The sequence below is a fragment of the Egretta garzetta genome, unplaced genomic scaffold, assembly GCF_000687185.1.
Source record: "Egretta garzetta isolate BGI_Z169 unplaced genomic scaffold, ASM68718v1 scaffold118, whole genome shotgun sequence".
In the NCBI taxonomy this organism is placed as follows: Eukaryota; Metazoa; Chordata; class Aves; order Pelecaniformes; family Ardeidae; genus Egretta; species Egretta garzetta.
This window is the reverse complement of record NW_009260484.1, coordinates 859,678-876,355: the sequence shown is the minus strand read 5'-3', so window position 1 is coordinate 876,355 and position 16,678 is coordinate 859,678. Positions and strand designations below refer to the sequence as shown.

Genomic DNA, 16,678 nt, shown 5'->3' with positions numbered 1-16,678 from the left:
CGGTGTGTGTGATGGGCGCTGCTTCTGTCGCTGCAGGTCTGCGAGCAGCTGGGACTTCGGTTTTGCCAGGATGACGGCCTGGGTGCCTTCCGATGCGCTGGGTCGTAGAGTCTTGTGTGGCACAGAGTATGCAACTGTGCGCTATGTTGGCAGCGTTCCTTCTACAGCAGGTAAGCGTCGCAACAGAAAAAAACCTTTACTTTTAATGGTTGTTTTATGTTTTTCTTAATTCTTAAAAAAATTGCCAGGTAGAATGTGGCAATTTACAGACTGTTTTTTCCTCATCGTCCTTGTGTAAGTGTGGCAACTTATAATCTAGATAATTTGTTGGATTTTTTTAGAAGTCAGAGTTGTCAAAAGGAGTGCAAGAAGTGCTTTTGGTTGAAATTGGTTATGGTTTTTTTTTCTTACAGCAGAAAGGTCTTAGTACCTTCCTCTTTCCATGAGTTTTCACAGTCTCTTCCCTGATTTCTGTGCACTGGCATAGTCTGGGAAGGAGGGAGACAGGCAGTGGCAGCAGATCAACAGACTAGGCACTTCTTTGACAACATATTCAAATTCACGGGGACAAATAAGACTCAAACCAGCTTGCTGAAAGATCTGACCAGTCCGATTGTGAGAGCACTATATGTCATCTTCAAAAAATTGTAGCAATAGGTTGAGGAGACTGCTGATGCTTGGAAAGAGACTAGCCTTGCTTGCAGTCCTAGAAGAGGCAAAAACAATGACCAGGGAACTGTAGACTCATCAGCCTTGTATCAGGTCCTGGAATGATCATGTAGCATGTTCCAATGAAGTCCGTTTCCAAGCCTATGAAGGGCAAGGTGGTAGTTAGGAATACTTGATACTTGTAAAGAACAAGTTATGCTTGGCAAACTAATTACCTTCTGTGATGATACGACTGGGAACGTGGACAAAGAGAGAATGGGGGATGTAATATTCCTTGACTTTAATAAGTCTGTTAACTGTGTCTCTATAAAGAATCTTATTTGGAAGCTGGAGAAATATGAGCCAGATGAATGGACTGTTAAGTAGGTTGAAAGTCTGCAGGTCTGTCAAGTGGAAAAGTGGTGATCAATGGCTTGGTATCTGGCAATGCGCAAGTACTACAGAAATAAACGCTGGGGTCTGTATTGTTTAACATATTCACCAGTGTCTCAGATAATGAACAGTGTTCAACCTCAACTGTCTGGTGTGACAAAAGGTAGAATTGCAATCCAGAGCAAGCTTTAGGAACTTTAGGTTTGGGCCTAAGAGATTCAAAAAAGATAAAAATGCCACATGTAGCATGAAATAAACCTGTGTATCAGTACAGACCAGGAAGCAGTAGTAACCCATAGGGTCTATTGTAAAGAACTTGGGAGTTAACATGGATACTGTCATGAATATGAGCCAACAGTGAGCTCTCATCACAAGCAAGATACGTGTTGTGCTGGGTTATCTTAGAACGATGAACGTGGCAGACAAATCAAAGGAAGCTGTTATCCCCCTCTGGGGGAAGGGGTTCTTGATAAGATTGCACTTGGAATAATGTAGCTGGTTTGGGACCATCCCGGTTCAAGAGGAATGTGGATAAACTCAAGAGGATCCAGTAAAGGGCTGCCAAGATGGTCCGCGTATGTGTGTTGTGAAGAGAGGCTGAGGGATCTGGGCTTGGTTCTAATAGCTGCCTGCAGCTGTTTGACAGGCGGTTACAAAGATGACAGAGCCAAATTCTGACTAGTATTAGATTATGTAATAAGGAACAGTAGTCACAAATTGTGTCTGAAAAGGTTCAAACTGGACAGCAGGAAAATCTCTTTCTCTGTGGAAGTAATGCAGCACTGGAATAGGCTGCCCAGATAAATTGGAATCTTTCTCTCCTTGGAGATTTTCAAGGTCTGGCTAGGTAAGGACTTCCCTGACTGACCTGTTATATTGCTGGTGATAATCTCCTGCTCTGAGAGAGACAGTTAGGCTAGATGAACTTCAGAGGTTTCTTCCAGCTGTGATTTCTGTGGCTATGATGCTATAAATTTTAAAACGTATCTACCATATTTTTTCAGGAATTTGGCTTGGTGTGGAATGGGATGATCCTCAGAGAGGAAAGCATAATGGTACCTATGAAGGAACACAGTATTTTAAGTGCAGGTGAGCTGATTCACAGTGTTGGCATGTCATGTGCATTGACAAGATGGTCATGGGAAAATGCCCTTTTGCAATTTTCAGGGCAAACCCTTTTGTTATCAGCTGGCTGATATTAAAAAGATAAATCTGTATGCTGTGACTAGCTATGCTATAAAGGCTGTTGCATTGTTATTAATCCAGTTACAGGGATTAGAATATGATAAATACTTGGAAAATACAAGTCATATTTTCAGAGGTATGTAATAAAATGTGACTTTTGGATGTTATATTAATATTACTTTTAGTAGGTTTAGACCTTCTACTTTACTAAGGAAATCAGTATTTCCTACTTACCTTTCCTCCTTAGGAAATTCTGAAGTTAAATATTGGTCCATATTAACTGTCTGAAATACAGTTTAGATTTGGACTTAAGATGACTTGCATGCTCCTGGTAATGATTTGGATTATGTTTGCATCACTGAGGATTTGTTAAGTGTGTTCGCTTGCATTTAATACATGTAAAATACAGTGTAGCTATGTGGATTTGTTTAAGTATATACATGCATTATGTTTAAGTTTAAAGACTCCGAACACTTAACATGTTTGAAATTGAGGAATGCAGGACTGTAGGGTTGATGCTAAGAGCAGCAAGCTGCCAATTTCCACATCAGAGGACACTGTAGCAGCTAAAAGTTTGTGAGTTAAAAAAAATAACTGGACAAATTCTTAGACGAAAAGTCATCAACGTTCCTTAAATACTAAGGGCTGCTAGCTCAGTAAGTTCCTGAACACTGAAGTGGTGGAGGATGAGAGACTATTCTGTGGCTACATCACTAAAATACTTGCCCTGTTGTATTATTTTTCCCAACCATTTCCTATTGGCAGCTTTTAGAGAAAGGATGTGGTGTTACATGGATATTTCTTTTGACCACTGGATCACAGCCAGTCTTATGTTAACGAGATGAAACGGAGAAATTTCTAGGTCTTTTTTCCACCTCCTACTTTCCAAGGCTGGTAGTAACTGTAAAAGGGTGCTTTGATTATGGTTTGTTCCTAACTGTTCGAGTGAAATGAATCTAATATAAATCAAATCCTGTGACAGTGAGCACTCAATTAATAGAAGGCTTTTGAAAATATGAAAGGAAGTGACAAACAAAGACAATAAATTAAAAGTTGTCTGTGGTCTTGCTTTTGGATGTGTGTTTGCTTTGGTTTGTTGGAAAACGTAAGGAGACTTATCTGAAATTAATTCCTCATGTTAATTATCTTGAAAAAGTTAAAGCCACTGATGAGAGGTTAAGCAAATAATCTTTTTTTTTTTAACTTGCATATAAATGAAAGTTGTAAGAATAGCTGGATAAACTCAGTCCAAAGATTTGTCTTGCTTAGTTTCCTGCCTCTGATATTGACTAATAAGAGATGATCAGAGAAGTGTGAAAGAACAAGAAAAGTATGTAGTGACAGTTTTCCAGAGTCTCACTAGCTTTGGCTAGTCATGGTTCCAAGATTTTTCCAGAGCCAGAGGTGGTATATTTGTACATGTACTTTGTTTTGCTCTCAATGGATGATTCAACAGAGAAAACTTGTTACACCGATTTCCCTCAGAAGAACAATCAAAAGCATGTAGTAACAGTGAATGCGTTTGCTAACCTTTGAGCTTGTGTTTTCAGTTTGTGAAAATTGTGATCATTTCCATTTTTATGAATAGATGAATCACGGAATACCGGGTTGGAAGTGATCTCAGGGATTATCTGGTCCAACCTTTCTAGGCAAGAGCACGGTTTAAACAAGATGGCTCAGCACATGAGTCTTGTCGCTTTTTCCTATCTGAATATAAGAATATGATATGGAAGGGACTTAGAACTGTTGCTGTAAAATGTCACATGAAAGAAAAAAAAAAAGATTTAAACTATTATTTCTGTATTGTGGGGAATGTAGGTCTAGTTTTGTATCTGCCAGAAGGTCCTCTGGAGACTAATGGAATTCCCTAAGGTAGCAAAGGAGGCTTCTGTATTTGTATTGAGACCTGGCAGCAGTTCAGGGCTTGTTAATGAATATACTTCATCATCAGTTCAGATCAAAGTTGTTCTCAAGCCAGCAAGTAGAGCCATTTGGTCTTGGACTGAATCAGCGGAAGAATTTATCTATTAAACAATTCAAAACTAAGAAGTAGCTATTTTGAAATCCTTTCTAGGAATACTGTCTCTCTACCTGTAGCCAAACAGGCATAAACAGAGAAAGGGTAGAGTATGTTCAGTACCACAAATCAGAATTCTTAGTCTGTATCTTCTTAACTTTTACATTTGTGTAAGGTAGAAGTCCTAGAGACCTCATTGTCAGAAAATGAGATGATAAAACAAAATCTGTTCTTTGGAAAAATAAATAAGGAAAAAAACCCACCTATGAGGACTGGGTATTTTTCCCTTGTGTCTAATAGTAATAATAAAGCAAGGCTTAAGGAGGATAAGCACACTTAATGCAAGAGAAAAATTCAACATTTCTGGATTTTTCTTAGCTAAAGAATTGGAAATTACGGTCTTAGAGCAACCGTGTCTTTTGAATGAGTGTATTCGCAGAAGTTGCTTCTTAAATGCTTTGAATTTAATTGAAGCAGTTTCCAAGTTATAGCAGTTCCCTAGATATATTCTGCTGTAGGAGAAATAATAAAAGTAATTGGCTGGCCATTACGAATCTCTCTGGACAGAAGAAGCAATTGAACGCTTTGTGGATGTTTTTCAGAAACTTGAGTGCTTTACATTTATGTGCGTGTAATATTTATATAGATATATAGAGACTTTTGCTTTTCTAGCAACCATTAGTGTGCTTCCAGGAGATGAGATCTCAGATAGTGATCTCAATTCTTGTTGCAAGAATAAACTTTTTGAGTGAAGCTGCATATATCCATAACAAATTTAAAGGTAGTGATCTTTAAACACATTGTTCTTATAATACCTGTTCTCTGTACTCTGCTTTGTTCCAATCGGAGAAAGTCTTGGAGTCTAAGAGAATAAATGGTAATTGTAGCAGTCAGTCATGACTCACAGACATAACTTTCTGCGTGCAGACTGGTTTGTAGTTCATCTACCAATTGTGAAGATGTAGGCAAACTTAACTAAAAAGGGGTTACTTTATTTTATCAAAAAGATGCTAACCTCCCCCCAACCTAAAATGTCACCTCTTTACTATTACTGTTTGGGAGGGGGGTAAATTATGTTTCTTTATATAATGTATATACATGTATAAAAATAAATAAAATTTCTATTTTTTTCCCCTCAAACCTTTGCCTACTTTGCTTACTCCCTTGATTCTGATAAGTAGTAGCTTGTGCTGTAAACAAATGAAGTGAAAGGACATTTTAAAATTCTTTTTAAGGTGATTTTGAAACGAATGTTTTTAAAAAAAAATCTTTCAGAGTGACATTTCAAAATGAGATCATAAGAGCAAAATAAAACAGAATTTGATATTCTCATTACCAGAGGATCTTCTTTGTAGTCCTTATTTGGATAAATGAGTAGGTCTCCTTACAGCTATATGTGGTCTTTGTAGTAAGTTTTTTGGAAATATGGCCTAAACTTTTATGTTTCATGGCAGTATGTTTATCTGGGTCGTGTATTATGTGGTGCTAATTAAACTTCTTAAGAATATGAGAACCAAGGAACAAGACAGCCATACTTCAAAAATATGCTGACATCATGAGTGTGTTCATCAACTCTGGATTAGCTAGAAGTGGCAATGTGTACTCTAGTGGCATTTTTGTGATTTTTTTTTTTTTTTTTTTTTTTTTTTTTTAATTTCCCCCCCCCCCAATAATAGTCTTGTTTCCTAATAACTGAGGAAGCTATTATTTTAGCTGCTAGTTGCACTAGGGTATAACGTATTTAAAATAAGCTGTGTTCTACAGTCCTCCAAGAGAAATGAGGCGTGATCGAGCCCTAAAATAGTATTAAAATGTATATACAGCTTTTGAAACATGAGTATTCTTTCAGGTAAGTTCTTGTCCCACAGACCCGCTCACACACTTAGATGCAGGTGCCCCCCTAGGGGATGTGGGTTATGTGGGTGCTCCAGCTTCTGTGTCCCTGTGCTGCTTCCTGCAGTCTGTTAACGTGCATGCTGGTAGAAAGCACCCCTGAAGTCACACGCGTGCACTGAGATGCGGGATGTATGCATTGCTTCCCATGATGTCTGTCCCCTCCCTGGGCACAGGCTCACCTCAGCGTCTGACCAGGAGGCAGCTCTGTCTGGCCTAGGCAAAGACGTGCTGCTGGTGGGGTGACTTTTGATGGCATCGAACCATGTTTTGACTGCTGCTCTGGTACCCTCTTCTCCCCACAATTACAGATGTTCAAGCTTCTTTTATGCTTCCCATCAAGTGGAATCCTTCCCCCCCACCCCGTTTAATCTGGCAGAAGGGTCATCTTCCTCAGCCCTCCTCTCAGTCAGTTTTGGCTATTCCATTCACACACAGTGTTTACACAGGCATTGCTTATTTTAGCAGCTGTTTTTATCTTTGCCATTTTGCTGGGGGAGATGTGTGGATTCCCCAGCAGTAGATGACTGTATTTCTCTGCTTATCTCATGAGATGGGAGCGACATTCTTCTGTATCACACATTTAGAGTACTTTGAGTCATAATTGAAAGGAACACATACACACACACACACTCAAAGAGTATGTTTTGTTCTTCCCGTATGACTTTCCAGAGGAATCCTGATATTTTAGCAGATACTGCTACTAGAAATATCGACCGTATTAAATTGTAATCAATTTCCTCAGGTTTGACTTTCACAGCAAGCCAGAGAAATGGAGGGAAGTACAGTAAAGCTCATTTCTGTGATGTTTTCAGCCTGGCAGAATTGCAATTGCTTTTTGGATCTTTGTGGCCTTTTTTCTGTGCTTTGTGTTATTAAATTTTTTTCTGGTGGGAACTTTGACTTTTGTATATTTGTGTAGTCCTGAGTGCCAAGCTATATTGGCAAAGGCATTACAAACTCTTCAAATATGGGAAGATGTCACTATCATTTTAGTGTCTATGAAGAAAAAGTGATTGCCATTTAGTAAGGGGATAATGCATTCCCAAGATCCCTTTTAGCCTCAAAAGGTCTTGGTTAGGAAGTTTTGATTGTTTCACTGCGTATCACTGTACCTATCAGAGACTTCTGCTCTCTGCTGTCAATAGAACAGTGTTGAAATAAAACTGCTGTCCCTAACTACTATTCAAACATGTCCCCTGCACCAGCAGAGCCTTAAGTAGCATCTGGAACTGCAGATGTCTGTCTGTCTTTCCTTGTTTTGTGAAAGCTCACTCAGCTTTCATGTCTGTTTGACTAAGGTAAACTTGCAAGAACTTCAAGTACTTGCTGATGTTTCCAAAGCTTCTGCTGTGCTGTCAGGAATTTGATACACCATAGCAGATTAGTGTTGTGTCACTTATAAGCATTGTTTGATGCCACAGCTGCCGCAGACTGTTCTAAAACTTGAAGGGTTTTCTTTGCTGCAGCGTGTAGTTTCTTCTAAAAGAAGTTTGATCTGTTGAGCACCTTCCCCCTAAAAAGAAGCATTCTTGTTCAGAGCCTATCTAGAGCAGGCGTGCATGGATTCATCCGGCTATATTTTATGACACCTTGCGAGCATTGTAGTGTGTGTAGCATGTGTGCCCCAGCTGTGATGATAATTGCCTTGAGATAGTCATTGCAAACAGGTACTGGGCAAAGAAGCCCTTCCACTCGCCTTTACTGTCTAGGCTGATAAAGCTGAGATCTCTCTTCTTGGCTCAGAAGCTTGCTTCTGCAGTCAGACAGCTCAAGCGTGTAACTGGCGGCAGAACACAGTTTACATACTACTGCATTATTCTTCAGATACTGAGAAGTATGTGTATAACATTTCTCTAGCATGTGAAGAGCCATCACGTACCTGTAACGATGAGCAGTGCCACTGCTTTGTTTTATGTTAGCAAATAAGAATGATGCCAGATTTCCTCTTTGTTCAGAAAAAGGTTAACCAGTGGAAGTTGATAGCTAATCTAAATTTTAATGAATATCTTTCAAGGGCCCTGGGCATGCTAGCAGATGGGCTGTATTGCTTCAGGCTACTGAATCATGAATAGGAAGTGTCCTACAAGCTGACTTCTGAGATTGGGGTCAACCTCTCTATGTTAAAAGTCAGTAAGAAGTGTCAGTATTAACCAGAGACAGCTGGTTGTCAGGGCCCCACTTGGGCACATTCCAGAATTTCTGCTTAAAGAAATTGGGTCATATCTTCTACCACTTCATTTCTGCACAGTGTATTGTCCTGGCTGCAGGACGTTTTACGCCCATGGAAGCAAAATCCCTGTTCTCAGACTTTTGAATATTCAGCTTAAGTGAGGTTGATCAGTAGTCTGCAGGTTCTTCCATCTCACGATACGCACACTGGATAACTCTTTGGTTTAGGATTTATCTGTTTAGTTCCCAGCTGTGGAGACTGTTTGCTAATAGGTGTGCTTTTTCATGAGTCCAGGTGCTGTACGTTAGTTATTTGATATGTACATGTGGCTTCTACAGTTCATATTCCCTAGTGTGAAAGTTAATACAGGCAGGGTATTTTAGGGAAAAGGAGTTACAGGTAAGAGACCTCTCTCCTTGAATGCACAATCATTTTGCCTGAAAATAGGTTCCTATTGCAGTCTCCTTTTCTGTCCTTCTCTGGGACAGTTCTTGGAAAAGTGGATCAAATTAAGAGGATGGAACTGAAAAAGAAAGGCCATGGAATGGATTTGAGTATACGTTAGATAAGATAGTATGTGTAGCACTTAGAAGTGATAGGAACAGGAGAGAGAAAGCCTATGATCTTGCTATGGTCAAAACAAGATAGCAGGGTCTTGAGAGGGAGGTGCATCATACTTTTCCTGTAGCTTCAAATGACAAGGCTTGCATTTTTTCCTAGGGGTAGAACTGGCCTCTGCAAAGACAGTGAGGAAGGAGATGCCAATAGAAATGGTGGCCTGGGAGGACAGAAATGGGCTTAGGAATGGGGATGGTGATGGAGAGACCTAAAGGGCTTGGCTATGCCAGGGATAAATGGCATGGCAGGAGGGCTGCAGATGTGGGCGTCTAGATTAGCTCTGGTGAGAGGGTCAGGGAGAGCAGAGGAAGAAGAGTGGCAGAACTATTGAGTGCAGAGGGATGGTGATGACAAAATGGGGAGAATCAAGGTGATAGGAAAAAGGACAGGAGATGTCAGAATAAACATACAGCAGGACCTAGGGTGGATTACAGGTAGACAAGAGTGCAAGTTTTCTTCCAGACCCCCAAGTAGAATCCTGCACTATCTGCCATCTATGAAGCTGTTTGACTTAAATACAAAAGTGATATGCTCTTCAGGTAAGAGAAATTATAGTTAAGATGGTAAAAATGTCATTCACTGTTTTAAGAAGTAGTGTTAAGAAAGAGTCACATAATTTTTACATATGAGGAAGTTTAATATTTAAACTAGCCAAATGTTTGCAAGCTATGAAGAACTTCAAAGGAATGGAAGGAAAGACTTAAGAGAAGGTTACTGGATTAAAAACGTAGAGAATTGAAAATGCTTATCAAATGTGAAAGTACACACTGGATTTACACTTTTTAAGAGTATGCCTTTCTGCTTGTTTTGTAACCATTGTGCTGTGAACTTAAGTCACTACAAAACTAGACTGAAAATATTTTTTAAGTAAATAGTATCTAGTTCCTACCCAGGTCCTTCTTTAGGATATGAGATCACTTAAATAAGTATTAGAAATGTTAATGAGTTAAAACGGCACAGGCAATTTCCAGTACTGATTTTTTAATAAAAATGTGATTATATGGTGCCCGAACTATTCCATCTACTTATAATAGGTCCATAGGATTCAGGGTCTCTAGTTACTGCTTTTCTGAGAGAATTTTGACCTCCAAAGTGTTGGTGCTTTGTATTTTGGCTTGCTAATCAGCCACTTGATGTTTACATTCTGTTTTGAAAAGAGGAGTTTTATTTACATAAGTGATTTCTTCCTCCTGGGTACCTTCCAACCAAAGTCCATACTCTTCTCAGCTGGAAGGCAGGCAGGTAATCATAACTACCAATTTTCTTCCTGCTGTTTTCTGGCTGATCCTCCTGTCAGATCCTCCATCTGCTCTGTGATACTATTCCCACAACTTGTCTCTGCCGGTTCTTCCTAGATACTGTATTTCCTTGCTAACTTTGATAGAAATTGTCAAAGCAATTGCATAGCAAAAAGTTGTCATGCAATGAAGTTTTTTCAGTGCTCAAGAAAAACTAGGAAACTTCACAGGACTGCGTAGAACATACATTAGATGGATAATTCTGTTGCATATTCAGTTTCAAAATGGTTACCAAGTTAGTATCAGAATTTTGAAAAGTTTCAGTTTGTATAAGAGTTCCAGGTGGTACAGTTTGCACCTTGTGTCATTTGTGTGGATGGGAGGACAAGGCTGTATTCTCTTAGAATTACAAGTGAATTAGTCAAGTCAAATATAATGAGGCGATGACTATTCTGAGTATTCCTATGGGCCTTAGGCTGTGGTAAGACTCCAGACATGTTTGCTGTATGATTTAGGTAACCTTATGTCTATCCATATGTAGAAACTTAATTTATTGCAAAAACTGAGTTCATAATGAGTAAAATAACAACAGAGCAGTTATTTTTAATAATGGCACTGACACTGTAATTTTGATGTACATTTGGGAGGTGCTTCATTTCTTGTGGCATCTCACAATGTGAACTTGGGTCAAATCCTATCAAATATACTTTGCAAGTCTAAACCTGGTCTCACTGAGTGGCAACAGTGATGCCTAAAATTAGCCTGCAGAATTGCGTTTTGACTGCTTTGGTTCCCAGTATTTTAAAAAAGTATTAATTAGTACTTTTGAGGCTAGTCATTCTTACAATAAATTCTCATAGTTCACCTTTTCCTGGCTGCTCTGTTCTAGGCATCCTAGAGGAGGATCATTTATCCGGCCAAACAAGGCAAATTTTGGAGTAGACTTTCTTACTGCAGTAAAGGATCGCTATGGATTGAATGATGAGCAAGATGTTCAACGTGGGACAGAGAATACACTAGTATTTGGAAAGAAGGCCGTGGAATTTGTTGGCATGGATTCTATTGCAGAACAACAAAGGCAAGTGTAATATATGAAAATCTAAGATACACTCTTAGCAACTAATTAGTCAAGTAGTAGTTTAACTGTAAGGAAAAGCAGCTGGCTGCCTTGCGTATAATATTGTCAGATTTCTAAAAGTAAGCCAAAGTGCACTTACGGTGGAAGAGGCAAGAAATCTTCCTATTGTGTCTTCATAATTTACCTATTTTACAGATAGAAACTGGGATTATGTCATGTTTGAGTGCTCACAATCCTTATTTTGATTTCACAAAGTAGGAGGTGATGATATTTGGGGAGAGTGAGTGAGATAAATTATCGTGATATTGGCAATGGTTATACACATGCATGGTCCTTTTTAAATAGATGTATTTTAATATTTTCTTAATATTGTACAGTATTGTTTTGTCTCTGTTTACTCATATCAGTAATGACTTTCTAACTAAGAGAGAGAAGTGCCTTCTATGTACTGCTAGTGAAGAAGTTATGTTCATGTCACATTCATTTATCTGGCAGGGGAAGAAAAGAAGTAACTTAATGATGTGTAATAGATTGCAGTTTTAATGATCTCCAGCAGTAGAGAGGGATCAGTTCAGTAGGTGGCAGTCTGCTTCTGAGCTGGTACTCCACAACCATGTTCCCTTTGTCTCCCAGAACATACTGAGCAGTTGAAAATACTCTTTTTTTTTTTTGTCTTTTTTTGCTAAGTGATACAAAGAATGCCCAAATAATTTAGAACCTCTTGCAAAAAGTATTACAAGAAACCTGTTTAACTTGGAACCTCTAATTCAATTCCAATTCGCATAGCTATATTTTGTCTGGTTTATAACTCTCTTTTTCAGCTGGATGAAGGTTGGCTGGGGGTTTTTCTGGGGGTGGGGGTCATGATTCAACCAGACCTATTTTGTAGTAGCAATGTAAAGGCAAAAAATAGAGAAGATGTGTCTGTTTCCAAGACAGACAGACCCTGCAATGTAGCAATCTGCACATTGCTAATTCTAAAGGAGACGGGATGTATGAAAAGGATATTATTTAGCTGGTAGAAGCAGGTATTTATATAACGGTCCTATTTCTGTTTGAAAATTACTTGACAGAATGTTCTTTCTCATTTAGCCAGCTGAACCAACTGGTGGATATCTCTGTGCGTGAGTGTGCAGTGAGCCATGCTGGTCAGAAAGAGGAAATCAGCAGAACATGTGCTAGTATCCTTTTTTGCTATATTGCATGATACCACAAATAAAATTTTAGCGTTCCAAGTGCTCACTTCAGTGAATGATGTTTGTATCCTTTTATTAAAAAATGTTTTAAACTGCAGTTTATATTTAGAAGCTTAAGGCAATGTTTACAGAGTTAAAAAGGCATCTAGCCTACAAATTTTGAGAGGGAATGCAAATTGTGGATAGAAGTAGAAATATTGTCATAGGTTGCTAGTGTGACTGTCATTTCAGAAGGCTCCAGCAATGTTTTGTCTTATTTTTTTTAATTTAACTCTAGAATAAATAACTCCATAAAAACCACAACTTATAAGTTCTGTAGGCATCACAGGTTTCCAATATATAATAAATAATGTTTTCAATATACTGTGTGTTGTAGCGATGTTACAGAAATACAAAGCAGGTTTTATTTGTTCATTTGTAATGACTGGTAAGAGTTCCTGTCAATACAGAAATTAATCCATTTTAAGATTTGTAAAGTTAAGCTCTTTTATAAAACTATAAGCCATTTCCATACCACAAATTAAAATAAAATTTGCTGTAACTGAGCAGTAGTATCTCTTAGCCCAAACAAGTGTAATCTATTTCTGCTTATTTGATTCAAAATCAAACTCCTAATTGCGATTTCTGAAAAAGGAAGTTCAGATTTGAGATGTTTCTTTTTCTTAATGTGAAATTTCAGATATCAGGCATATAAATCTATCAAAAAATCTGATATCATCTTGGGAGACAGTAACAGTTATTGCTTCTCAAGTTCAAAATCTGGAAACACTTAATATCAGGTATAAATATTCATATTTGGGTTTCTGTTCCTTTGGGGTAGGGACAAAAAAGAAGCAGCTCTTTTAGATACAGGGTCAGCTTTTACAGGTAACTGGATGCCTCAATACTTATTTTAATGGGAGCTAAGTTTTTTTAATGCTTTTTTTTTTAAAAATCTTGTCCTTAAACAGCTCGTGTGTGTGCTATAATTTTTCAGGCATCCCTTTATCAAGGAAAGACTAGAACCCTAGGAGTTTAGCATCTATGTAAAACTAAATTTTGGAGAAGTGCTTGGGGCAGATGGATGTTGACTGGAGTTTTGTAATTGGAAAAATCACAGTTGTCTGAAAAACAGAATACAGATTTCAGCCATTAAACATTTACCAGAATTTAGATATTTGTCAATGTGTTCTACATAACAGATTTCATCATTTTTATGCAAATGGGCTTGTTGGATAGGGGGACAGGGTTAAAATGCATTATAGATTTTTACAGGGTGCTGTAGACTTTTAAGCGGTTAGACTGAGTTACTCGGGGCACTTTTATAGAAATGAGGAAACAGGGAGCATAGAAACTTAGGTTTACAGCATCGTAAGATGCCCTTATACACTTCTTTGACTTCTAAGACAATGAATTCTCTTGATTTTCAAGCTTAGTTTGCCCCAAGGCAGAACCAACTTAACGTGTGTGCATCCCCATTGCATGTCTACAGTGGGTCTGGTTTGCATCAAGGAGACCAGCTCCTCAGCAGACATAGCCGAATTTGCTGTGTGCCTGTGCAGCAGGTCAGGCTCTCCAGGCACATGTGCGTAGCATCTGCATGGCACGGGCAGGGTGTGCGGGCTCCGCTGGCAGATGGGCCCCTTGGAAGAAGCCAAGGCCTTGAGGTGGCTCTGCTGCAGGAGTTTGCAGCCTGTCTGTGAAAGCACTAGTCCTTATCGCTTAAAAATCTCGCTTAGCATTTTTTAGTTAGGTTTAGCAGTAGCTATCTGTTTGCCTTCTGGGTTTGCAAACCTGTTTGTTTTTTTTCATGAGCTTAGAAATTTATTTCTACACAGAAAAACTGTAAAGTAAATATATTTTATTTTTCTTTTTAAAGTCATTCCCAGTGTCTTAAGAGTTTATCTCTTTTTTACTATTGTAGATATATTCTGACTGCCCAGGCAAGTCTTTACTTAGGAGCCCGCTTTTGTTTAAGAATAATGCTTTATCAACAGTGTCTTGACACCAAATTCAAATATCTATAACGCTTTAACCAAACCTTAAGTATCCCAAGACCCTGTCTATTCCTGTCCTGAAATGATGCTGATAAGAACTGTGGATCATGGTGACAGGCCGAGGGGAAAATTTCTTGTACAGTGATGATGTTGGAAAAGTAGGGAGGATGCTGTTAAGTGAAGCTGCAATACCATTGAAACAAGAAAGGATTCACAATTTTGAAATAAAGGACGTTTCTAGTACACAACTATACACTGTAGCTGGCATACGCCAGAATAATTTTCTCGTGCAAACTCACACAGAGGATTAAAGTTTGTAAATTGGTAGCAGTCTACACCACTAATTTTGAGAAATTAATGTTGTAGCTGCAACTCTAGACAGTTTGGTTTATTGTCAAGGTTAACACTTTGACTGCTGACTCTTTAAGCAGAGCTGTTGAGCTGTTTTGGAGGTCATACTAATCACTGAAGACAGAACCAGGGCAATGGGACTGAAGGCGAAAACCCAAAATACAACTTTTTTTTTGGAGTCTTGGAGGTGTGTGTTGAGATCTGCAGCTTACAAAGCCTTCATTGTACAGCACACACAATGTAGCTAAAACAGTTGAAAGTCATGTAAACTAACTTGAAATAAACACCAAGTTCATTTAATAAAAAAGTGACTCCAGCTTTGTATTTGTTCTTACAGTAAATGTGACAAAAATGTATTTTTTAAATAGTCGTAGGTGTTCCATTTTCTTCAATATTTAGCACTGAACAGCTGCTTGCAACCTGGGTGCTATTTGTAAATCTGACTTTGCCTAGAGCATATGTTGTCATGATTTATTATTATCAGCGTGCATGAGAATACAGAGAATTTATTTTAATTCATCTAGAATAGTTTTTTCAGTTTTTCATTGTTCAGAAGCGTAGTCTAGACTGAAGGGTTTTCAGAAGTTATTTGTTATAAAACTGGAAAGCAAAATGGGATTTGTGCTGGAATCTGACGCTTAGGACTACAAACTGAAATAGTCTAAATTTGTTTTTTATTGTTTTGACCTTCTGTTTACTTTTAATAAGGCAGACATTAGCAGGTAAGTCTGTTACTGACTTTTTTTGTGCAAGCAATGTTGGAAGATGAATAAAGGTGACTAGCCATCCACCAGCCCTCTAAGAGCTTGTTTAAGTGGGGAAATTTAACCCATAAGTATGTAAAGTAACTACACTGAGAGATTTTTATCATGATATGCAGATAGATCAGACCTTAGGAAAGAAATAAAAACTTTTGTTTGGGGGTGAGTCATGAAAACATATTTGAAGACTGCAGATTTGAGAATATTTTTAACTATTTTATAGTGATTTTTTTTGCTATTGAGAGTGGATTTTACATCCTTTTGTTTTACTGGGGTCTGGGTAGTCACGTAGGCTCTTTATTTTCAATCAACACTAAGGAGTTTAAGCCCAAAATCTGACTTTGTTTCATTTAATACTAATGAAAATAATTTTTTTCATATTCAAAACTTAGGGGAGGGAAAGGGGGGAAGGAGGCCACAGATGAATAAATATGCATTCATGAAGCAGGAAATTTGAATATAACTAGAAGGATACTTTATAATACTTTAAAATATGTGGCAACTTGGCAGTGACTTTTTAAAATTTTTTGTGTAAATTGTTTTTGTCTTTAATCCGTAATTCCAAATTAGTGACTTAAATAAATGCAATTATTCATTATGCTATTAATTATTCTTTTCACACAGTGAAAACAAAATGAAGTTTCCATCTACATCAACTTCTGCATCCAGTGTATTCTCAAAATTGAAGATTCTGGCACTTAATCAAACTGAGATAACATGGGCAGAGGTAATAACCTTTCCTGGTCTTGTTTTTATTTCTGTTGTCAGGTTTTTGAGGCAAGGAAAGCACAATAAATATTTATGCGTTATATTATTTTACTGAAATGTAACCAACCTTAGAAAAGGTGCTGTGGCGTAACCGCATTAGTTACACAGTAACTAACATAGTTCCCACATAATGTAGGAAGTTTTATTGGCACAGGAGTCTAACAAGAAACATTTAAATTCATTACCAAGTCAAGATAAAGCAGTTGGAGTAACTTTATGTCCCAAAGGCTTGCGTGAATGAAAACATTGTTTCCTTGTAGTTATTAAATGTTTACCTGTTATTTTTATGCATGTAATAGAACAAATGCAAATGGCAAGAATGTATGTCATTATGAAGTTAATTACTTGTTTTGGCATCACTTTGCATCAGCAGGAGATTGGCT

The 16,678-nt window shown here is 38.0% G+C and overlaps 1 protein-coding gene across 4 annotated transcripts in view; it reads left to right on the top strand.

The window, feature by feature from the left end:
• The first annotated feature begins 6 nt into the window (after positions 1–6).
• TBCE (tubulin folding cofactor E) overlaps positions 7–16,678 on the top strand; it is a 28,136-nt gene continuing 11,464 nt past the window's right edge. For 3 of the 4 annotated variants that reach the window (XR_004842679.1, XM_009644133.2, XM_035899661.1), the window contains exons 1-6: positions 7–170; positions 2,046–2,130; positions 11,055–11,243; positions 12,336–12,424; positions 13,119–13,218; positions 16,152–16,254. Coding sequence is in view for 3 of the 4 variants with exons in the window: in XM_009644133.2 (XP_009642428.1) it covers positions 71–170; positions 2,046–2,130; positions 11,055–11,243; positions 12,336–12,424; positions 13,119–13,218; positions 16,152–16,254 (666 nt within the window). In the remaining variant the exon portion in view is untranslated. The remainder of the gene's footprint in view (positions 171–2,045; positions 2,131–11,054; positions 11,244–12,335; positions 12,425–13,118; positions 13,219–16,151; positions 16,255–16,678) is intronic. The other variant, XM_035899662.1, reaches the window with a different exon arrangement.